Below are 23,375 nucleotides of genomic sequence, written 5' to 3' on the forward strand. Positions count from 1 at the left end.
AACAGCAGCTCCCATTTAAACAAACAAGTTATTTTAATAGCTCTGCAACTTGAACATTCAAGTGAATATCATTTTAACCTGCAGAATAACATCTAAAAATCAATGCAATAACATTTTTTAACACAGTTTTAGGGTTCCAGTCCCTAAACCTTTTAAATCTGAACAAGGCATATCTGCTACTTGGGATTTGGGGGTGGGTTTTTTTGGTAGGAATGTCCGTGAGTCCCAAGGCTTTTTTTTTTTTTTTTAAGTCTTCTCTTTTCCCTCTTCTTCACTTTCTTGCAGCCTGGTTTATGCTGAGAACCATCCTCTGGATTTTTTCATCGTTCCTTAAGATATTGGCTTTGACAGCACGGATCTTGTCCTGCTGGTCGTTCATCAGCTGGTCCAGCTCAGCCAGCTCAGCCTTCAGTGGTTCCAAAACACTGTCCGTGATGCTGAAAGACAACAGCAGGATGTTGTGGGGAACTCTGAGCTGCCTCAGGTTATTTAATCCTCAAAAAAAAAGGGCACTGCAACACCTGAAGGGCTGCAAAGTATTTGATGGAATCATGGAATCCCAGAACGGTTTGGGCCTGGAGGGATCTTTAACCATCTTGTTCCAGCCCTGCCACGGGCAGGGACACCTTTCCCTAGGCCAGGCTGCTCCAAGCCTTATCCAACCCGGCCTTTAAGTTGTTCCCAACTTTCCTGAGAGAAACTTTGGCAGAAGAAGCACAAAGACACGGATAGGGGAGAACACTGGCCAGGAGAGATCCCCACGAGGCAACAGCAACGCTCACGTCTGGGCTCATCCGGAGCAGCTTTCCCAGAGCAGCTGTGCCTGCCCCATCCCTGGAAGAGTTCAAGGCCAGGATGGGGCTTGGAGCAACCTGGGCTGGTGGAAGGTGTCCCTGCCCATGGCAGGGGCTGGAATGGGATGATTAAGGAATGTCCCTGAGTTCAGCCCAGCCCCCCTGAGCACACACTGACCTCTGCTCTCTCCTCAGGGCCTCCTCGTGCTGCCTGTTCTCCTGCCTCCACATCTCCAGCTCGTTCTTCATGGCATCCATGTCCTCCTGGATGTAATCCACGATCCTGCCAAGGGCTAAGGTGTTCTGGCACAGAGTCTGGATGGAGGCCTGAGGCTTCCGGATTTCTTTGGCTACCAAGTCCCTCTCTCTCCTCCTGGATCCTTCCGAAACAACCGGCTTGTCCTGAGGGAAAGGATCGACAAGGAATCCATCAAAATTAGGGGACAATGAAGAATGTTTGAAGGAGCTGGAACAAGTGCTTATGACAGGATGAAATGGAAGAGAAAAACCCTGGAATCACAGAGTGGTTTCAGTTGGGATGCTCATGGGCAGGGACACCTCCCACTGTCCCAGCTTGCTCCAAGCCCTGTCCAACCTGGCCTTGGACACTCCAAGGGATCCAGGGGCAGCCACAACTTTCTGGGCAAGCTTGGAAAGCAGCAGCAAGTTTTGGGAGCTCCAGTAGATGCTGGAGGGCAAAGCCTCCTCCTGGCTCTCTGAACCCCTTCTCTCCCTCCACTGTTCCATACCTGGATTTCCAGCTCCTAATGCTGGTCCCAGTAACAGCCCTTCCCAGCTCCAATACCTGGTGGTGATTCCCTGCCTTGCCCTCCTGCTAAGGGCTGGAAAACTATGCAGGCTGCAGGTGTGGCCTCAAAAAACTCCCAAAGAATTCCTACTGCCTCCCTCCTGTGCAGCCAGCAGAGTCCCTGTGGGGCAGCTCCTGAGGCCTCTTAGGTTGCTGCAAGTCAAACAGGAGCTTCCTACAGTGGGAAAGCCAGGAAGAGCAAAGGGATGCCATAAAAAGAGCAAAGTGATGCCACATTGTTAACTCACTGGAATAAGATTATTCCAGGAAAACCACCACCGTGAAGGAAAAGCCCACTGGGTTTTTTCATCCCCACCAAGAAAAAACAACCTGGTTTTTCTTTCTTTCCAACACTCCCACAGGTCAAATTCCCAAACCCAGCCCCAAGGAGCTGGAAGTGCAGCTATTTAAAGCCATTTAAGGTGTGCCAGAAAATTGGAGAGGCCTCTTCTCTCCCCCCACAACCGCAGGGTGAACCAATTCCTGGGCACAGTTCCTGGCTGCTGGGGAAGCAGGGAGGTGGCACAGGGCTCCTCCCTGGTGCTGGGACATGGAATCCATCCCCTTCCCAACCTGGCCTGGCTTCCTGTGTGAGCCAGGGGCTGTTTGCTCAGCTGGGTTTTGGAGGCAGCAGCAGCTCCTGCCAAACTCAGAGGCTTTAGGGGGAGAGAGAGACGGAGTTCAGAAAAGCACTTTGGGGAGGATTCAAAGGCTGAGCTTGCCTTAGGTTGGGCTTGTGCTCTGCCACACACGTGGTGCAGGAGAACAGTGGGATCTGGGAGTTTACTGGGAGTTTATGCTGCAGTTGTTTCATTAGGAACGGGGCCGGAGTGACAAACGCGCCGAACCCGTGACCTTCGCTTCTGAAGGGGCTCCGTGAGCTGCTAAAAACAACACTCCCTGCACTCCCTCCCTCCCAGCAGCAGGTGTTTCATTACACCCAGCACATAAACCACGGCATTCCATGTCTTCTGGAGCCATCCATGTGTTTGTTATCCCGTAGGGTGCAGGGATGAAAGCGCTGTGCTCCCCCCGGGGCTTCAGAGCCCTTCCCTCCCCATCCTAACTCTGGGTTCCTACTCCTCATGCTCCTTCCACAGGGAAGGCTTTTAATCCATGGCACTGGACTTTCCACAGGGAGCTGGGAGCTTTAAAGACAACCAGCACAGCTGGATCAGAGCCAGCAGCTTCCCAGGATAAAGTCCCTTGTTCTTCCCAAGTGCTCCAAACCCTCCCCACCCTCCGTTCTCCAGAGCCTCAGCCGAGAAATAAGGAATTCATTCCCAACACAACCATGGCAGAAGGGAGAGGACTCAGCCAGCCCATCATCTGAGGATTGGGGTGTGAAACCCAGGGAATGCTTCCTTTTCATTTTCCAAATGCCAAGCTTGGGAATGTTTCCCATGGCACTCTCCTGGGAAAGCTGGAGGCCAGGATTGTGTGCTTCAGGTACAGAATACATCGAGACACAGATCTGTAAATGCACAGACCTCTCAAACACAGAGCCAGCCAACAATCTGTAACATTCACCCCCAAAAATACAGGGCTGCCTGAAGAACTCAAGTGGCAATAAAACACCACAGAATGTTTGGGATGAATCAGGAAAACACCCTTTAAAGTTACACCAGCAAATATTCCCAACTAATTCTAGCGTCCCTGGAATTCCAGCACGTTCTTTGTGCAGCTGAATTCCTCAAAACTGACACAGAAAGGGCAAAATATCATCCCATCCCAAGCCAGCCACAGAATCCCAGGATCATTAAGGCTGGAAAAGACTTTTAAGGTCACCAGCCACCCTTTCTCCATTTAATGAACACTGCCAAGATCACAGAGGGGTTTATTTTGGAAGGGACCTTAAAGAACATCCAGTTCCATCCAGGGACACCTTCCACCAGACCAGGTTGCTCCAAGCTATCCTTGAACACTTCCAGGGATGGAGCAGCCCCAATTCCACACGTCCTGCAGCCCAGGAGTGATCAGCACGAATCCCTCAGACTAATTATAAGTAATTAAGAGGGACACAAACCCATTACTGTGTCCCCCCAGCTCTCCAGTTCCAGTTCTGGGTTGAAATCCACGTGGGACACACTTGGAAATCCCCGGGAATGCCGGCAGGTGGTTTATGACAGGCAAGGTGGGTGGTTTGCTCCCTCTGCACGGAGGTGGAACTGGATATCTCCAGGAAAGTGCCAGGACCTGGATTAGCCCAGGCTATTTCATTAGGCCCTGCACCTCAACAGCTCTCCCTTCCACACCACGACCCATAAATTATCCCCACAGAAAAGGAGGCCTCAACAACCCCCCTTTCCCTCTGTGCTTTCCAGGAGGCACCAAGATCAACCTTTAGTTTGGATTCCTGGGATAAGGCACCTTTCCCATCACCAGAGCAGGAATTTTCTTTTTTTCATCTTTTTTTTTTCTTGTTTTTTTCATCAATAAGGTGGGAATTACCAACCAGGATATCCAGAAACCACCAGAATTTCTAGGAACAGCCTTTCCTTACTTTTACAGCCACTCCTTTGTTCCCTTTTCCCCTTTTTTTTTTTTTTTTTAATTAACAGCTTTTTAAACATGCATCAAATTAATCCAAACATCCATCAAGCACTTAATAGTTTCTACAGCCCCTTTTAACTCCATTATTGTGCCCCACTATGAAAACAGGCCCAAGCAGTCAGAGTTTTATTGAGCTCCCCCATCTCCCCCCATGTCTTTCCAGGGGACAGGGCAGAAACTTCGCTTTGGACAAGCAATTTCAATCCATTCCCTGCAAAACCAACAAGGTGGGAGCTGGTTTTTTTTTCTCTCTCTCCTGTGTAAAATATGTTTTTCCATCATAAAGGCTGTTTTCTTTTCCTGCTTTTTACAGGGGCTGCATTTTAAGGAGATTGGAACTATCCACAAGGGAGTCCCCAGAAGGAACTCTTTCCCAGGAACAGGGAGGGGGACAGTAAATGTGAACTCAGCTGAAAGGAGCAGGATGCTTTTCCTGCTGGTGCCAGGTATGGAGTTCAGTCCCAGGCCAAGGAGCTGGAGACACAATGTTCTTTCCCCACTGGATTTGCCAGACTCAGTCTGAGCTGGAAGGCACCACAGGACAATAAAAGAAGGCTCTTTCAAGGGGGATTTTTAATTTTTCTTTCTTTTTCTTTCTTTCTTTTTTTTTTTTTTCCTGGAAAGAAAAATTCTTATTTGATCCCTCTAAAAAGAGCTGGACTTTGCACCTGGCCGTGGACACCCAGCTCAGCCCCCAGAGCTGCTCTGCTTTCCCTCACACTCAGCCTGTGCTGGGGAGGAAAATCATCCCCAAATCTCCTGTGTTTGGGGCAGAATTCAACACACTCATGGAATCATGGAATTCCAGGATGGTTTGGCTTGGAAGAGACCTTAAAGCTCATCCCATTCCAGCCCCTGCCATGGGCAGGGACACCTTCCACCAGCCCAGGTTCCTCCAAGCCTTGGACACTTCCAGGGATGGGGCAGCCACAGCTTCTCTGGGAATCCCATCCCTCTCCACCCTCCCAGCCAAGAATTCCTTCCCAATATCCCATCTAACCTTCTGGCAGTGGGAAGCCATTCCCTGTGTCCTGTCCCTCCATCCCTTGTCCCCAGTCCCTCTCCAGCTCTCCTGGAGCCCCTTTAGGCCCTGCAAGGGGCTCTAAGGTCTCCCTGGAGCCTTCTCTTCTCCAGGTGAACCCCCCCAGCATTCCCAGCCTGGCTCCATCCCTGTGAATCCAGTCTGACCACACACACCCTCAGGAGACAACTCCAGCTGGAATTGATGCCATTAACTGATGGCACATTGGGTGCCAGTCCTGCCCAGCCTTCCTTTCCTGCTCACCCCACTGGAACTTCGCATCCACAAGTTCCTCCTCTGGGAAAAAAACCCACCTTTTTCCCATTGGAAAAGAACTTGGAATAAACCTGGTCCCTGTGGTAACCAAGCTGGGAGTCCTGGGACACACTCCCCCCTCTCCCAGGGATGGAACCACTGCATTCCCACTTCCACCCCTCCCTTCTGGTAGCACTTCCAGCTGCTGCCTCGTTTGGATTTATCCTGGACCCACAGGAGAGGAACTCCATGGATTTGCATGCAAAGGAGCCAGGACTCCAGGATTATCCCAAATCCTGGCCCTGTGTTGTAACAGCACTGCTTGGGGACCACATTATTTATCCTGGGACACCCCAGGACGGTGTGGTTCGACTGGGAAACCTCTCCCAGACACCCAAATTCTGGGATATCTCAACCCCAGTTAACACCCCTGTGCTGCAGGCGAGGGATTAATTTAAAAACCACTGACCTGCCGAGCTTTGAACAACCACAATCAGCAATAATTGTATTTCCTCTAGGCCTCCAAGTGCCCAATGCATCCCAGTTTAATTAATGGCATTAATATTAAATTAATCCCCGGGGGCACAGCTATCTAATAGCACTTGTTCCTCACAGGAAACCTCCAAGCTTCTGCTTTTCCAAAGCCCCCTTGGAGGGGCAAAGGTGGGAATTCTGGGATTTCAAGCTATTTAATAACCTGCCTCCATTCTTCCCACCCCTCGAATAAAAGGAGTGGAATCCAAAAGGGAACATCTCTTTCTTCCCCTGCTGAACACCTCTCACGTGGATCAGGACTGCAGGAAAACTGCACTTCAGGCAAGCTACACCTTTCCTGGACCACCCTTTCAGGGAAAGGACAACCTGGCCCTGGATCCCAAAGCCCTCCACGGAGCAGCTGGAAAAGCAGGACCTCCCCTGCAAGGGCAGCCCTGGCTGCTTGGAAAGGCCATCCCACGATATTCCAGGGGCTCAGGCGGGCTGTCAGTGCCGGAGTGGGACGTCAGCAGGATTTTTCCAGCCCCAGCTGACACAGCTGCGGGCTCAAAAGATGCCACACAACCCAAGCAGGGATTGAATGGATGTTGGAGAGGCTCCAGACGAGGCTGTTGGGGAAGGGACAATTGGCCTTTGCAAACGTTCTGAGGGGGTAAAAGGGCTTTTCTGTTTTAGTGTGTTCTCTTAGTCCCAAAGCAAAACCATCCAGAAAAGGTAGCACAAACAGCAGGGGAAGCTTCCCGAGCTGGGAATCCATGGGGCTGTGTCAATGCTGCCCCGTTATCCCATCCTGTGCCCTGACAGGACACACCAACCAGCACAGTGGGATGGTGGGACCTGAACCGCTCATGCTGCTCCCAGATTTCGGCTGCAGTGATGGTCCAACAGCACCACCTAGTCAGGAATCCAGGAACAGGAACAGCTGGGCTTGTTCTCCAGGGCTCAGGAATGAGCTGAAGCATCATCAGAGCACAGTCCACTCCTAACCCTGTTTTATCTCCAGGGAAATCTCCCCTCAAGCTCCTGCCCAACAGCCAAGGATCACTTTGCTGGATCCCACCCCATTCCTTAGAAATGTGCAGCTCTGGGATCACTGATCCCAGAGCTGCACATTTCTAAGGAATGGGGTGGGATCCAGCAAAGTGGATAAAGAGAGGTAATTCCTTTTTGCACCCTTTATAAGGGAGCAAAACAACAACAACAACAACAAAATCCAGCAAACCCAAAAACTAACTCCCCTTTCACAACTACTGATTGTGGGAAAAACATCACAGCAGAGGAAAAGGCTGGCTGGAAATGGGGAAAATCCCCCACATTTAAGGCAAAGAAAGAGGTCATGATTGCCATATTTAGTCTCAGAGTTCCTTGCAAGGAATTCCATTCCCACCTTACCCTGTCTGTTGTCTGGGAGGCCTCATAATCCTTCTTGGTTTCCAGGATTCCTTTTACCAGCCCACCTGTTGAAAAACCAGGATATTCCTCAGCCTTGCTCGGCACCAAAGTTGTGTCAAACATCCAAATCAAACCCAACTGCTCCCACTTCTTTTAATGCAAACAGCTTTTTAGGGCAAGTTTTTTTAGTCAGCATTTGAAGTGTTCAGCATTTGCTTTAAACCAAGTTGATTATATATAGAGAGAGATATATATTTATAAAATAAAATCTAAACCTATACATTTATATTTTATAAAATCTAAATCTAAACCTAAATCTAGATATATTTATGAAATCTAAATCTATACATATTTATAAAATCTAAATAAAAACTACCCATAATTATATTTACAAAATCTAAATCTAAATCTAAATACCTAAATCTAAATCTACGTCTCTTTAGATTTATATTTATAAAATCTAAATCTATATTAAAAATATATGTATATAACATACCATGCTTCTGATCCTCAACCAGCTCCACTTCAGGCTCCTGAACAGGCAGGAAGAGAGATTTAGTTGGATAAAGTTGGTGTTGCTGTACAATTACTGCACTATAAAGTACAGTTATTCAAAAATACTCAGCTGGAAGCTGCTAAAGTCAGTCCATTCCAGAATCCCAGACTGGTTGGCCTTGGAAGGACCTTAAAGCTCATCCCATTCCACCCCCTGCCATGGGAAGGGACACCTTTCCCTATTCCAGGTTGCTCCAACCTGGCCTTGGACACTTCCAGGGATGGGGCAGCCACAGCTTCTCTGGGAATTCCATCCCAGCCTCTCCCCGCCCTCCCAGCCAAGAATTCCTTCCCAATATCCCATCTGGCAGTGGGGAGCCATTCCCTGTGTCCTGTCCCTCCATGCCTTGTCCCCAGTCCCTCTCCAGGCCCTGGGAGGGGCTCTCAGGTCTCCCTGGAGCCTTCTCCTCTCCCCCCAAGCTGAACATTCCAAACCAACCAGGGAAGGATGTTCTGTGATTGGCAGCACGCCCAGACCTTTACCCCCTGTGGCAGAGGCCCTGCTGCCTCCACCACAAACTGCTCATCCTCCTCCTCCTCCTCAGCGAGCTGCTGGTCCAGGATCACGGGCGGGACGGTTTTGGCGCTGCCGCTCCTGCAGGAGACACGAGGAAAAGGGGAACCTTCGGGAGCTCTGGCCGGAGCAAAGCCAAACGAGCAACTCAAACTAAACGAGCGACTGAAAGCCAAGGGCAATCAATCCCAGGATCAGCAGGGCTGGAAAAGCCCTCCAAGGTCACGGGCGATTCCCACCTTCACCCAGAGCAGAGTGATTCCCACCCAGGGCTGGTGAGGCACAGCAGGACTGAGGGACAGCAGGACTGAGGGACAGCAGGACTGAGGCACAGCAGGACTGAGGGACAGCAGGACTGAGGGACAGCAGGACTGAGGGACAGCAGGACTGAGGGACCTTGCCCACCTTTCTGGGAGCAGGGGCTCCGAGCTCTCCTGCCGCTTCACCCGGGGAGGGGCCGGCCGGGCACTGCCGGGGCGGGGGATCCGCCTGCAACGACAGCGGGACAGGGGTTGGCACAGCACAGCACCCAAGCTCACCTCACCCACACCACCCCTCCACGGAGCCATGGAATGCCCTTCCCAACATCCCAGAACCTCCATGGATTAACAACAGGATGAAGGACTAAAAAAAACCTCACCTTTGCGGGGGCACCTCGGGAGGCGCTTCCCCGCCCATGGGTCTGTCGGGAGCCACGTCCTCCACTTCTCTCCCTGCTGGAGAAAGCAACAAGAAATCGGGGGCTTGGCTGGCAAGGAAAGGGCTGATTTTTCCCATGGCAGTATTTGGAGTTTTATATCAGCACCTGGAATACGTGATCACGGAAACACAGCACGTGCCAAGCTGCTTAAATCAGAAATAAAATCCTATATAAAATCCTATATAAAATCCTATATAAAATCCTATATGTCTTGGGGGGCTGCCAGTTTTTAACCAATTCAAAAGGGGACACTGAAAAATTTAATTAAAAAAAAAATAGATTTTTTTTTAACTGAGAAGTTTCTTCATTTTTATATATTGGGAGGTTTTTATATATTAGGAGGGGTTTTTTGCATATTGGGAGGGTTTTTTTTATATATTGGGAGTTTCCCTCAGTTGTGAAAATACAATGGCCTCACTCAATTTTTCCAGAGGATTCTAGGATTTGAGGATTTCTTCTGCAATCCCCCTTCCCCCCGGTCCAGATATTTAATTTAATACCGACAAGAAGAAGGAGGAAGAGAAAAAAAAAAAAAATCACATATTGGCATTCCCAAAATGGAAAACTGAGCCCTGTATTAATGTGGCTGTTCAAGAACTCCCTGGAACAGATTTCAAAACATTCCCAACAGGTTTTTATTTTCAAGTGAGAACCCACAAAGTGTTTATAAACTGCTTGGATAAAGTTGCTCAAAGCACTTAAACACAACCCACTCGTGTTTTGTTATGGTTTAAAACTTCTGAAATCCATAAAATAAAGGGGGGGGAAAAAGCATTAGAGAAATGAGTTTTTTTATGAAAAAGCCCCTTTTTCTAGTGGAAGTTCTTAACTGTGTTTGATGCTGGTCTTTTGTCTCTGGGATGTCACGGGGAAAATCACCTGGAAATAACAAACATGGTGATTTTGGTAGATAAATTCAGAAATTCTTTAATCATAAGCTGACAAAAGAACTCCATCCAGAACTTGGGAACTACTACCAGGGCCGGGAGAAGAGGGGAAAACACTTCAGCTAATCCCAAAGTATCTCCTAATTCCCTGCAAACCTTGTGCAAGAACTGCCTTCAGCTCTCCTCTGAGGAACCTGCTCCAAAGGCAGCTGTGGAACAGCAACAATTGGGATCAACTTTCCCAACTAAGCCAAGCATCTGGAGCTGGAGAAAACAAAAATGCAGCTTTTTTTTTTCCTTCAACCTCAGCTATTCCTCCTACATTTTGCTTTTCCAGGGCTCCAAGGAGCTGCATGCAGCTTCAGGAGCTAGGATCAGCTTGTGAGGGGAAAAAAGGAGGAATCAGAATGCAGAGGTGGAATTTTCCTCTGGAATCCTGTAAAATGCAAACACTGAGGCTCCCAAACCTGTCCAAAAAGGCCACGTGCAGTGATTGAGTTCCTACAGAGGGAATCCCAAGGGACTGAGGTGCAGCATTTTCCTTGGGACGCTGCCTCCTGGAAAACTTGCCAAAGGACAGGAAAAAGAAAATAAAAGCCATTGTTTTATGAAGCAATGCACATTTTTCAACCCAGCTGTGAGTAAAGCACGAGGCAGAGGTTGGATTAAGTGTAAAACCCCCTCCTTTAATCATTTACCTGCAGGGGTTTGATCCCAAAGCCCTCAGGTCAGACATCCCACGGCAGTGGAATTTCAGCTTTCCCTACCTTTGTGTTTTCCTGCGGGTGCTGCCTCAGTTTTCTGCTGTGGTTCAGCAGCTCCATCCTGTGCAGTCCCACTCCTGGTGTCCACAGCTCCTGGAACAAAAACCACTGATGGCCAAAGGGAACCAAAGAGCTGGGAAAGAACTCCAAAGAAAAGGCCAGGCTAAACCCCTGACAGTACTCTTTTAAGGGCTACCCCAGCTTGATAAACCCCCCTGAGTGGAAATAATTCACATCCCAAGGGCACAAAGGCTCTTTCAGGGGAGTGCTGAGTGAACTCCTGACGTTCCTCCCAAATTACTGGCAACTCCTTCAATTCAGAAGCAATTTACAGATATTATTTATTAGCCTGGTCAAACAATACAATAATAAGAGCATTTGACCTAATAAATATCCCTAATTAATTTCCTAAGTTACAAGGATCAAAAGCCAAGTAACATCCAGTGGAAAAAAAGCTGAAATATTCGGTATAAATCTGATTTTTAACTGGAGAAGAGACATTCCTCCCCAAAGAAAATGCGGGGGTTTGGGAAGGTTCAGCAACACTCAGCTCTTTCTGTTAACTGGTAACAGTGCCATGGGCACTCTGAGTGGATGAAGATCTTCATTAGTCTAAAAAGCAGCAGATTTTAACCAGAACTGGTGATTTTTCAACAGGCATCAGTAACAGGGGGCATTTTAGCCCCTGAACACAGACATTGAGGTGATTTCTGGACTTCTGGGCTAGAATTAAAACATCATCAACCACTGAAGGAAAATTAGAATCCAGCAGGTCACTGAAATAAAAATAGGGGGAGGGGGGAAGGCATTTATTTAAAATTTCTTTCTTTGTTTTATTGGGTAGAAATGAGGTCTGGGGAGCAGCCAGTTTTACTCCCTGTCCATGTGTTTCTCCAGGCTCTTCCTCTTGGTTTCCCCTACAAAGCTCGGATTCCTTTCTCCCTGCTGTGTGAGTATTAAGCACTTGGAATGTTCTGAAGGTAATCCAGTTCCATATATTAAATATTTCATAGATTTCAATACAAAAGCTGGGGAAACAACCAATGGAAACGAAGCACCTTGACAGATAAATAACTGGATTATTTGGAAAGCCTGGTTTGATGTCTCTTAAGCTCAGTTCAAACCACCTTAAGGTTAAAACCCTCCCTTAAATCCTGTCTGGAGAGACAAAAATGCAGGTGTGAGATGGCTGCTGATGGTTGTCCCAGCTGTCAAACAGCTCCAGGGAACAAAGCCAGAGGTTTCCATCCAAAGGCACTACAATCCATCCCTGGCCCATCTTTCCCACCACGAGGTCACCCCTGGAATATCTGAAGTGTCCCAAGCTCTGGAAATCCCTCACAAAGCTTTGCCTTGCCGTGATTTCCCCCAGCTGGCTCTTCAACTCAAACAAAACCCAGGAAGGGGAACACAAATATGGAACGAATATCCGGGAAATTCCTTTTTTGCACTGGCCAAAAGTTCATCCCTGGGAACCCCAGAATCACCGAGGTTGGAAAAGACCTCCAAGATCATCAGGTCCAACCTCTGGCCTTGCCTGTTTTGGTGGGGTTTTTTTAACAAGTATTATCTTTTCATTTATAACCCCCAAAATTCCCAAAGAGTGAAGAGCAAGATTTTCAGATCCTTGAGAAATGACTGAATGATTCAGAAGAGAAGTGAAGTTTGGATTCCCTGAGTAAATTCAGGAAGGGCAAATATTAGTGAGTGATAAAATTACAAACTTAGAGTCCATGGCTGTAGGATTTTTATACAGAACAGCACATTTTGCCTCACAAACCCCTTCCATCTTCTCAAACAACCTTAAATGACATGTCCTAAGCCTTGCTGAAGCACTGTGCTTTTACAAATTCTGAATTTACAAGTGTGAAATATGCCAGGAACAGCTGCAGGCAAGTCAAAACCCCATGCATAGAGAACACAATAATTACCAAGAGAAGAGAATTAATCCCTGCATGAGAAATGTGAGCAAACTGAACCGAATTTCACTTTTTCTGGCAGGAAAATTGCCTCCTGGATTCATAAATGCAGGTTGGGAGTACAAACAGAGGCCTGACAATAATAAACAAGGATATTGCAGCATTTCTGCTGCTCCTATTCCAGCACATTGGATAGAAACAATCATATCCTGCCCCTGGTTACCTTCTCCTGTGGGTTTGGAGCGTTGCCTTGATCCTTTGGTTGAAGGCTGCCTCGATGTCCTTGCAGGACTTTCACTCTGGAAAAGAAATCCCAGAAATTTATCCAGCTGCAGATCTAAAAATCCTGTAATTACATCGAAAATTTACTCCTTATGGATCGAAATGATTCTCTTCAGAACTGACCCCCACATTTTGAGTTTGTTTCCCTCAAAGGCTGCAGGTTTTTGGTTTTTTTTCCTGGATATGACCCAGGTCAGATTTAAAACCAGCTTCCAAATGGGAATCAGGAGTGTCCAACCCCGTGGAAGTTGTGGAGTGCCCGTGATGCCACTGCTGCTCCTGGGATCTGATGTTTGGCTCCTGAAAGGAGTCAAATGCTTCCAACCCCCTCACAGCCTGCCAGGAAGTCTTTTAAATTTCCTTCCAAAACAGAAACAAGGAAAAGTGGATGTGGTTGTTTATTTACGTCAGGCAGGGGACACAAACACTGGCTTTGCAGAGCCCCTGGCAGCAGGTGCAGGGTAAAAACTGACATTTCCTCCAAAAAAACACCCCAAAATCCCACAATATTTATGATTTGGGGCTTTCCAAAGGGAGGGGAAAGAGGTCATTCCCCTTCTTAGGGATTCCTGGGCTTTCAAAAGCAGCCTCTGGAGCCACTGAAGGGAAATCTTGCACTTCAGCCTGGAAAAAAGACAAATTCTGTGGAATTCCTGATGGATGGATGGATGGATGGATGGATGGATGGATGGATGGATGGATGGATGCTTCCCATTTCTGAGTGATTACAGAGAGGATCCACCAAACCATCCATTCTGCTGCTCTGGCCTCATTATTAACCTCTGAATAGCTTGAATTTCACTTTAAAACACGAGAAAATGAGTTTTCCTGATGTTTTAACACTCATTAGATCATTCCCCCCTCCACTGATAGGTAGATAATAATAACTAAGAATAAACAAATATTAAAAAATAAGCCCTCAAAAACACCTTTTCTTTTTCCCCTGCTGAGATCCCCAGGGTCAGGAGGTGTATCTGCATTTCCAGCACAAATGACGTGTGCCAGGATCACTTTATGTAAATTAAACAGACACAAGGGAAGATCTCGACGTGCTAAGGCCAATTTCAGTGCTGTGGGTGAGGAGGCTTACCAGGAAAACACCCCTCAATCACCTCACACGATGAGATTCATCTGCACATTAAACACTTTGCAAAGACAGAAAGATTGGGAAAACCCCTCTTTTCGAAGCCTGAGCTGAAGTGATGGATTTCCAACACGCTGACAGCAGAAAGAGGGGGTCACTCCCAGCAGATCTCCATGGAATCATTCTCTCTGCTGGCTCTTTTTCATTCCACAGTTTGGTTATAGCATCCAAAGAGGCTCCAGCAGAAGGAGAAGTTCATCAGATCTCACTCAAGGGACCATTTCCAGAGCGCTGTGGTCCGGAGGGCACCAATAAAACTCATTTTCCAAGTGGCCAAAAGTGACAGGATATTAAAAAAAACCCTTCAGCCAAGAGTTTCAGCAGCCACAGGAAACATGGAGGAGCCTTTTCCAAGGTGTTTGGCCTCAGGGATAAACGACAAAGCTGTCCTGTTCCCCTCCCAGCCCAGGAGCACCACGTGCTCTGTGACCTCCAGCACCTTCTGTGCAAAGGCAAAGAGATCCTGATTATTGAGAAGGTCAAAAAAAAGCCATTTTAAAGATGATTTTGTTTGTTTGTTTGTTTTACCAGAGGTGGGCTGAGAGTGAACAGAACAACCCCACCCTGATCCCAAACTGTGGAATGCAAGAGCCAGCCCTGAGGCAGCTTCTGATGGCCACGTGTTGCCCAAATGTCCCTTAATTCCAGCTTATCCTTGCTTTCTTCTAGCTCCAGAAAATTAGAGATACCCACGGGATGGCTATTGCACAACACACAGAGTTGCTTCAGGGACAGAAAAATACATTGAAATTAAAAAAAAAAAATAAATAAAGTCAACCTGTCAAAATTTAAGTAGATTTTAAAGCTTGGATAATCAGCAACAAGAGGAATTAAGACTTTGCACCAATGCACAGAGAATCTTATTAAGATCCTTAATTTTAGAGGAGCAAAGCCAGGGGCTAAACTTTGAAGGCTTTGCTGCACATGTAGAACATGAATTAAAAAAAAAAAAAAAAACGGCTGAATTGATTTCGTTTTTTAAAGGAAACCCAGAGAAAAGGTAAAAAGGTTTAATCTCATTTTTGCCTTCCACAACCTTAAAGATGAGGAACCTTTTGTCCTGCACTGCTTTAAAGGGTGTGTTTTCATCACCCAAAAAAACCCCACAATAAATCAGCAGCCTCTGCTCACACAGGCAAAGAGAGGCAGGAATGTCCTCTAGATCTCAGGGAATAAAAGCCACTCCCAAGCCTTGGAATCCCTCCCAAAAGCACTTCAGAGGGGAAATGAAACTTGACTGCCCCTGTGTATGCTCGTGGTGCCCAAGAGCACGACAGGAGCTCGGGATGAGGCTCCCAATTTCCACCAGAGCCTCCACATCTGCAGGAAGTTTGACTCAGCCAGGGATATTTGCTTGGGGCTAAAATCAAAACAAAACAAAACAACAAAACGTATTTTATAAGCTCTGCCTCCAAGTGGCAGCAGTTTCAAAGGTTTGCCTGGATTGCAGCCAAGGAAGAGCTGTGGGTTCGTCACCCAAACTGGTGTTAAGCATAATAATAAATAAATAAATAAACCCAACAGCTTCCCAGGGAAGATCCTGAGAACAAGGAGAAGCCCCAGGGCAGGGGGTTGGAAGGAGATGACCTTTAAGGTGCCTCCCAGCCCGAGCCACTCCGGGATTCTGGGAACTTGGAACAAACAAATCTTTTCCCTGGAGCACCCAACACATCAGCACCCAGGAATAAAATCTGGAAAATGGAATAAACTCAGAACTTTTTTAATAAATAAATAACCAACCAACCAGACAAGCATTTGTTCTGTGTTGTTTACAGCCCTAGAAATTTGTTATCTACCTACCTTTCCATCAAAATCTGTCCAAGGAGACTCCCAAATCATTCTAAGGTGCAACACTGCCAATATTCCTGTATTTCCCACTACTGACCTCATTCTCTGGCTGGCACTTGCTGTCTTTAGTTGGCCTCTGTGCTTTCCTAAGTGTGGATTCCTCAGGATCTGTGGGCTGCAAAAGGAACGAGCTGGTTTAGATTCCATTTACCAAAATTAAGCTCCCTCCTAACACAGAAGCATCTCTGATGCCCATCAATCCTGAATTTCTGCCATGAAGAGAGCAGAAGAGGAGAACAGGAATTATTGAGGGGAGAAAGAGAAGATAAGAAGAACAACAAAACAAAAGGCAGTGAAGAGATGGTTCTTAAGGAAGTTTAGGATTTAGAATCAGGGAATCCCAGAATGGTTTGGGTTGGAAGGGACCTTACAGACCACCTCCTTCCAGCCTCCTGACAGGCTGGGAGAGCTGGGGATGGAGAAAAGGAGACCCCAGGGAGACCTGAGAGCCCCTTCCAGGGCCTAAAGGGGCTCCAGGAGAGCTGGAGAGGGACTGGGGACAAGGGATGGAGGGACAGGACACAGGGAATGGCTTCCCACTGCCAGAGGGCAGGGACAGATGGGATATTGGGAAGGAATTGTTGCCTGTGAGGATGGGGAGGGGCTGGGATGGAATTGCTGTGGCTGCCCCATCCCTGCAAGTGTCCAAGGCCAGGATGGAGCAACCTGGGAGAGCGGAAGGTGTCCCTGCCCATGGTGGGACTGGATGGTGTTGAAGTCACCCCCATAAGAATCCAGATGGGCTTCCCAGCAGTTCTCCCAATTAAAAAAAAAAAAAAAAAAGACAAAAAGCCAAGCAGTTTAATCTAGAAAGCCAGAAAAAATAATACAGAAGTGCAACCCCAGGCTTTGTGTCCTGCTCCCAAATCCACCCCAGAACCTTCCCCTCAGCAGAGGAGCTGCTGCTGCAGGGAGGACTGAATTGCCAAAGGGGCAGAAACAGAAACAGGGAGGTCTCTGGAACAACCACAGCATGGGCAAAGCTCTTCTCTGCAGTGACACTGCCCTTACCTTTCTCTCTGCTCTCTCCTTGCCACGTTCCCAGAGATGCTCCTCATCCTTTTCCTTGTCCCGGTGTCTGTCCCGGTCTCTTCCTCTCTCTCTGTCCTTCTCTCCTTCCCTGTCCCTGGCCTTCTCTTTGCCTCTTCCTTTCACTCTGTCCTTTTCTCTTTCTCCTTCATGTTTCTTCTCTCTTTCCTGTCCCTTCTCACGCTCCAGATCATCTTCTGCATCTCCTTTTCCTCTGCTTTTTTCCTCTTCTCTTCCTTGCTTGGTCGTTTTTCTGCTCCTTTCCCTTTCTTGTTTTTCTCCCTCCCTCGAGGTCTCCCGTTCAGGCTCTTTGTGCCTCTCTTTATTATCCTTCTGTTTCTCACCTTCCTTCTCTCTTTCTCTGCCCTCTTTGGGTTTGCTGTCTCTGCTCGAGCTCCTGTCTTTGCTTTCAGGGTCTCTCCTGCCCTAAAAACAAAGTCAACACTCCAAATGAGTTCCAGTGTCACTCAGTGACTTTACACAGACAACAATACAAGTTAGAAAAACCCAACCAAATAAATAATACCCTCAAAAATTAAAAAATAAAAAAGCAAATTCTACCTCTTTCTCCCTGTGGCTTTTTGGTTCTTCTGGTTTGGACTCCCTGCTTTCTTTCTCTCGAGGTTTGGAGGATGGAGGTTTCCCTTTAGGATCAGCTCTTTCCCCAGCTAAGACCCTTTTTACAGCAGCATCACTGGAGAGCTGCAAGGAACAGGAAAACAGCAGGGAAATGAGGACATTCTTTTAGGAAATGTCTCCCTTTTCCCCAGCTCTGTGATCAGCGTGACCTGGGGGTTGGGGTTTTCTCCTGGGTTTGCTGCTGTTGTTGTTATAAATAAAGCTCTTTTTTCTTTTCCTCCTTCACACTATCCATCAATCAGAGAAGAGGCCTCTGAGACCACTGAATTCTTTCCCAGGAGCTCTTTTATATCAAACACCTCCCTTTAAGGACCTAATTAATTAATTCTTGTCATAATCCCATTAAATGAACCAGAACTAGAGAAACTTATGGTGCTTTTTTTTTTTTTAGTGTATTACAATTCTCGTTGCAGCTGCTTAAATATATTTCAAAATGATGAGAAACCTGCCAAATGCTTATACCAGGGCGGTGAGATTGGTTACACATCCCTAAAATCACACACTGTTGGATCTGCATCCACTCTCAGGCCACTCCACTGTGCCCCAGTACTTGTTCTATCGTTTTCCTTCCAGGGAATTTTCCTCCCTGAATCAGGAATAGCTTTGTGATCGCTCCACTGAGGCCGACTCCTGATTCGCTCCTGGTTTGTCAATGCATGTATTTATCAATATTCCCCTTCCCTGACCTCAAGCAATTCATAAGGAATTAACACAGCTAATTAAAACAAAATCATTTCAATTATTAGCAGACAAAGATAATGCAAAGCAAACTGCCAGGCAGCCTGTAAACACTGCAATTCTTCACTGCTAAACAGACACCGTTTCTCCACACTCATTAATTCAGGGGGCTCTGAAACATCTTTGTTTTGAAGGGTATTTTTGAAGGGTTTCGAAATACCTTTGTTTTTTGGAAATACCTTTGTATTTCAAAAATCTCTGTAACACTTTGAAGCAATTTTTTAATTTTTAGTTTTTTAATTTTATTTAATTTTATTTATTATATTTACTATTTGATATTCGATTTAATATTATATTATATTTATATTATATTTATTATATATAATAAATATATAATATAAATAATATAATATATACATATATAATAAATATATTATCTTTAATATTGTATTTAATATTATATTTGATTTCAATTTTTATTTTATTTTAAATTTAATTTAATTTTTTTATTTTAATTTTTAAGCATTATTTTTAATGTAAGAATTATTTTAACAGGAGTAATTCCATGCCAGAATGTAATCATTCAATGTAAGAGCTGCCCCTGCAGTTGTTTTCAACCACTTACCAAATATTTCCTTTGCTGCATTTCCATATTCAAAAAAGGCCCGGTGGAAAAATGACTTTTGTTCCAGAATTAAGAGATTTGACTGATGTTTTAAAGGACAGAAAGTCAGAGGAGGCAGCACCTGGACATTTAATCATTGTGTCCACACCCCAGAGTTTTAAAGCTTCTGAAGCTTCATTTTGTGCTTCAGATCTAAGAAATGGTATTAAATGGCCAATTATTAAAGTGGAAAAAAAAACCCAATATAGATTAAACCCATTAATTCTGAGCAAAGATCCACCTGTCCAAGCCACGGGCTGCCAGCTTTTCCAGGAGAATTTCCAGGAGAAACATTCCCAAGCTCGGCATTTGGAAAATGAAAAGGAAGCATTCCCTGGGGTTCACACCCCAACCCTCAGATGATGGGCTGGCTGAGTCCTCTCCCTTCCACCATGGTTGTGTTGGGAATGAATTCCTCATTTCTCGGCTGAGGTTCTGGAGAACGGAGGGTGGGGAGGGAAGTGGGGAGGGTTTGGAGCACTTGGGAAGAACAAGGGACTTTATCCTGGGAAGCTGCTGGGCCACCCATAAATACCAACCAAAGTGCTCAAATCCCACTGGGTGTACAGAAGGCAGAGAGTGGGGTCCCACCTTGTTCAGACAGCACTTCCCAATGGCTTGCAGGAACTCATTGGTTTTTTCGGGCTCGTGCCCAGCCACGACACGCACCGGTTTCACTGCCAGCGGCTCCCCCGTCACCAGCACCACCACGTCGATGGCCTTCTGAAGGAAGTTGATTTTGGAATCTTTATCCTGGCAAAAGAGCAAAGCCAGAGGTGTTTTTATCTCCAGGATGAGCAGACGTGCTCGGGATTCAGAACTGCACTCCACAACCTGCCCCGAGGGCCCTTGCACGGAGACGACGTCGTGGAAAAGCAGAAGTAAAAAATAAACGCCAAATAAACAAATTAAAACTTTATTGGAGGGTTTCTGGCCCAGGGAATGAAATCCTGGTGTGAAGGAGAAAATCCAGTGGGGAGAAAACAGGGTTTTGTTAATAAAATGTAACAAAATCTTCCCTCCATTCAGAAATAAAAAGGAAGGGAAAGAAATGCTGCAACCTCTTATTGAATAGTTGTCCATCCTTCCTGAAATCTAATAATTTATGGAAGGAGACAGGACATTATTCTAAACCAAACATGTTTTCAAATAAAGACCTAAACTTTCCTCCTCCATCCTCATCATTTCCAGGAGTTATCTGTGTGTTCTGTCCATGTAAGAAATCCTCACGGACCATACAGATTTTTTATATTTATATATATATACAAAATATTTATATATGTATATATACACACAAAATATTTTTATATATATATACGCAAAATATTTATATTTATAAAATTATATAGAAAGATTATATAAAAAGATATACAAAAAATTATGTAAAAAATTACAAGGTCAAGCCTGATATCCAAGATTTGCATTTATAAGATAACATTTTACTAGACCTTAAAAGATGAACCTCCCTGATAACCACGGAGTGCCACCAAGTGCAGCTGGTGCAGGAGGTGCATTTCTTCCAGAGAAATCCCAACAATTTAGGAATCCAACTGATTTCAACCCTCCTGTTGATAACTCAGCTAAAAATGACTCTCCTGGTCTGCCACTCCAACAGAAACCCCAGCAGGGGAGCAGCCAAGTGCTCCTCCTGAGCAGTGGGTTTGGGATGGGGACACCACCTGGAGACATCTTCCCCCACACTCCAGGACTGGGATCTCCTCTGCAAAACCATCTCATGGACTGGGGAAAGAAATTCTCAGCAATAATTGCCTGCAACAAGTGCCTCAAACACGCAAGAAGTGGCTGGAGGGAGGAGAAACTGGGCTCCCAGACCTGGTATTTCAGCTGCTACACTAAACAAAGACCCAGGGATGCAGCTGCCTAAACAGCAACACCCAAACACTGCCTTCATTTGCCAGGAACCAGCAGTTCCAAATCACCTGGGGAGCTGGAGAACTCAGGGAGCTCAGCCAAGAGCCAAGCAGAAAGCAGCAAATACAGAGGTTAAAGTCACCCCTGTAGTTCAGAAAAGCAGTTTTCAGAGACAGCATTCCCCTCCTCTCTCAGCAATGAGCCACTTTTACACTGCAATAAAGCTCCTGGGGAATGCAGCTCCTAAAGAAACGCCTCAGCAAGTCCTGGGATACTGAACAGGAATATTCCATGGGTATGTGCACAGACACACAAATACATAAAGCCATAAAGCCACAGACTCCACTGAGAGACCACAAGGCTCTTTAAACCAGCAGCTTGTTCGTGTCCCAGCCACAAATCAATCTGTAGCTGCTCACCCCATGCAGTGCATCATAAAAACCCACAGGCAGGAACTTCCACAGCAAAACTAAAGACAGATCCCTGATGCAGAACATGGAAAAGGCCAAAAGAACCTCGTGGCAGCTTTCAAAGAAGACTTACTTTAAAGCTAAGGAAGTTAGGAAGTCTCAGACCCACCTTAACATTGTCTGACTTCAACTCAAAATCGGTGTAAAGTCCTTTCAGGAAACCTGTCACTCTGATCACCTAAAAAACAGGAGAGAAGGAGCAGGTAAAGAACACTTCAAGTAATAAATTAGTAAGTAACAAATAGTAATACAGTAGCAGGAAACCTGTTGGCCTTGGTGTGACATCTTTACAAGTGGTTTTAGAGCGCGTTCCCTCCTTGCAGCTCAGCCCTCCCTTCCTGTTTAATTCCATCTTTAACCTCGACGGTTGGTGAATCCAAGAGATTTTTAATGTAAACACCAGCAGGGGAATTTAAAGGAGGCTCAGGAGGGACCTTCCTGCTTTCCACAACTCCCTGACAGGAGGGGAGAGCCAGGAGGGTCGGGCTCTGCTCCCAGGGAACAGGGACAGGAGGAGAGGGAACGGCCTCAGGCTGTGCCAGGGGAGGCTCAGGTTGGACATCAGGAGGAATTTCTCCCTGGAAAGGGTGGTCAGGCACTGGCAGGGGGGACAAGGTGAGGATGGGGCACAGGGGGGATCCATGGGCTGGGAGGGCTTTTCCAACCTCAGTCATTCTGGGATTCTGGGACTTAAGTTCCACCCATCTGCTGTTATGAATTGCACAACAGAAATGTTTGGTCACTGTTTAAACAACAATAATAACAACAGGCAGAGAACACAGGATCTTCAGCAGAGTTAGAGCCTGGTCCCCAAACAAATATGCTCTGAATGTTACTGATTTTTACCTGCATTGTTCATTTTTCACGTTATTCATTGGCCATTTAGTACCATTTATAAGATCTGAAGCTCCAGAACGTTTAAAACTTTAGGATACGGACACACTGATCATATGACCAGATGCTCTCACCTTTATCTCCAGGGAAATTTCCCCCTCCAGCTCCTGCCCAACAGCCAAGGGCATGCCAGCGATCCCAGAGCTGCACGTTTCTAAGGAATGGGGTGTAATCCAGCAAGGTGGATAAAGAGGGGTAATTCCTGGTGGATTTACGAGCGGGAACCTAAAGGCGTCTTCCTGGTTTTGGAAGGATTTGGTTTCTCCATTGACGGAATCATCACAGCCGGGTTTGGGCTGGGACGGACCTTAAAGTTCATCCCATTCACGGGCAGGGACACCTCGCACTACCTGGCCTTGGAGGCACTGCCAAGGACGGAGCAGCCACAGCATCTATGGGAGTTCCATCCCCACCCTCCCAATATCCCACCTTCCCGATATTCCTTCCCGATATCCCACCCCAGCCTGCCCTGTGCCAGCGCGAACCCCTTTTCCCCATCACCCTGGGGATGTCCGGGGGGGTTATCCCGGGATGTCCCCAGCGCGGGGGGTGTCCCGGGGGTGTCCGGGGGTGCCGTGTCCCCCCGGGGGGTGTCCCCGTGTCCCACCTCGGCGATGAGGTCGTGCAGGTACCGGAACGGGGGCTTGTTGAGCAGCGCGTCCGTCAGCGGCGGCTTGCGGATCACCTGCCCCAGGCTCTCCCGCGTCCGCCGCGCCACCGCCTCGTTCATGGCGGCGGCCCCGCGGCCCGGCGCTCAGCCGGGGCTCATCCCCGGGGATCCAGCCGGGATTCCAGCCGGGATTCCAGCCGGGATGGCCCCGGGAATGCAGCGGGATCGGCCGCGCTCCCGGCGTGCCCCGCGCTGCGCGTGCGCGCCGCCCGTTGCTAAGGACAGCGCGGCCATGGCAACCGCGGCGCCCTGAGGGGAAAAAACCTCCTAAAGCGGGCCCGAACCCGCCCGGGAGAGGCGGGGAATAAAGAAACGCTGGCTGCGGCACAGGGCGGGGGGTTCAGTGCGGTGACGGTGTTGGGCTCCACCGCTAAGGGTGTTCCCCTGATCCTGTCGGAGGATCCGGCACGGGAAGGACGCGGAGATGCTGGAGCGAAGCCACAGGAGGCTCCAAGGTGCTCCCCTGGGATGGAATTCCCAAGGAAGCTGTGGCTGCCCCAGCCCTGGAAGCGTCCAAGGCCAGGCTGG

General features: G+C 47.2%; 1 protein-coding gene across 3 annotated transcripts; it reads right to left on the reverse strand.

Moving 5' to 3' along the window:
* Window positions 1-14: 14 nt before the first annotated feature.
* On the reverse strand, window positions 15-23,003 carry TRAF3IP1 (TRAF3 interacting protein 1). Of its 3 annotated transcripts, none has more exons than XM_050339470.1 (15): window positions 22,785-23,003; window positions 21,393-21,461; window positions 19,533-19,694; window positions 17,522-17,662; window positions 16,943-17,386; window positions 15,969-16,046; window positions 12,881-12,956; window positions 10,742-10,831; window positions 9,028-9,100; window positions 8,793-8,876; window positions 8,351-8,468; window positions 7,815-7,851; window positions 7,319-7,383; window positions 973-1,196; window positions 15-437 (listed from the first exon to the last, which is right to left on the reverse strand). In XM_050339470.1, the coding sequence occupies exons 1-15, from the start codon at window positions 22,905-22,907 to the stop codon at window positions 272-274; spliced, it is 1,950 nt and encodes a 649-aa protein (XP_050195427.1). In that variant the 5' UTR covers window positions 22,908-23,003; the 3' UTR covers window positions 15-271. The 3 variants fall into 3 exon arrangements, with proteins under 3 accessions (XP_050195427.1, XP_050195428.1, XP_050195426.1); XM_050339471.1 differs by having other exon boundaries at window positions 8,357-8,468; window positions 9,028-9,103; XM_050339469.1 differs by having other exon boundaries at window positions 9,028-9,103.
* Window positions 23,004-23,375: the final 372 nt, after the last annotated feature.

The sequence above is a fragment of the Myiozetetes cayanensis genome, unplaced genomic scaffold, assembly GCF_022539395.1.
Source record: "Myiozetetes cayanensis isolate MyiCay16 unplaced genomic scaffold, myiCay2020 scf9, whole genome shotgun sequence".
Taxonomy (NCBI): Eukaryota; Metazoa; Chordata; class Aves; order Passeriformes; family Tyrannidae; genus Myiozetetes; species Myiozetetes cayanensis.

Bases quoted from the DNA above. Each gene is read 5' to 3' on its own strand.
- TRAF3IP1 (XM_050339469.1), bottom strand. From the start codon at position 22,907: ATGAACGAGGCGGTGGCGCGGCGGACGCGGGAGAGCCTGGGGCAGGTG. The intron at 21,462-22,784 runs GTGGGACACGGG...CCTGTTTTTTAG, and splicing joins TGCACGACCTCATCGCCGAG to GTGATCAGAGTGACAGGTTT. The intron at 17,387-17,521 runs GTAGAATTTGCT...CTTTGTTTTTAG, and splicing joins AAAGCCACAGGGAGAAAGAG to GGCAGGAGAGACCCTGAAAG.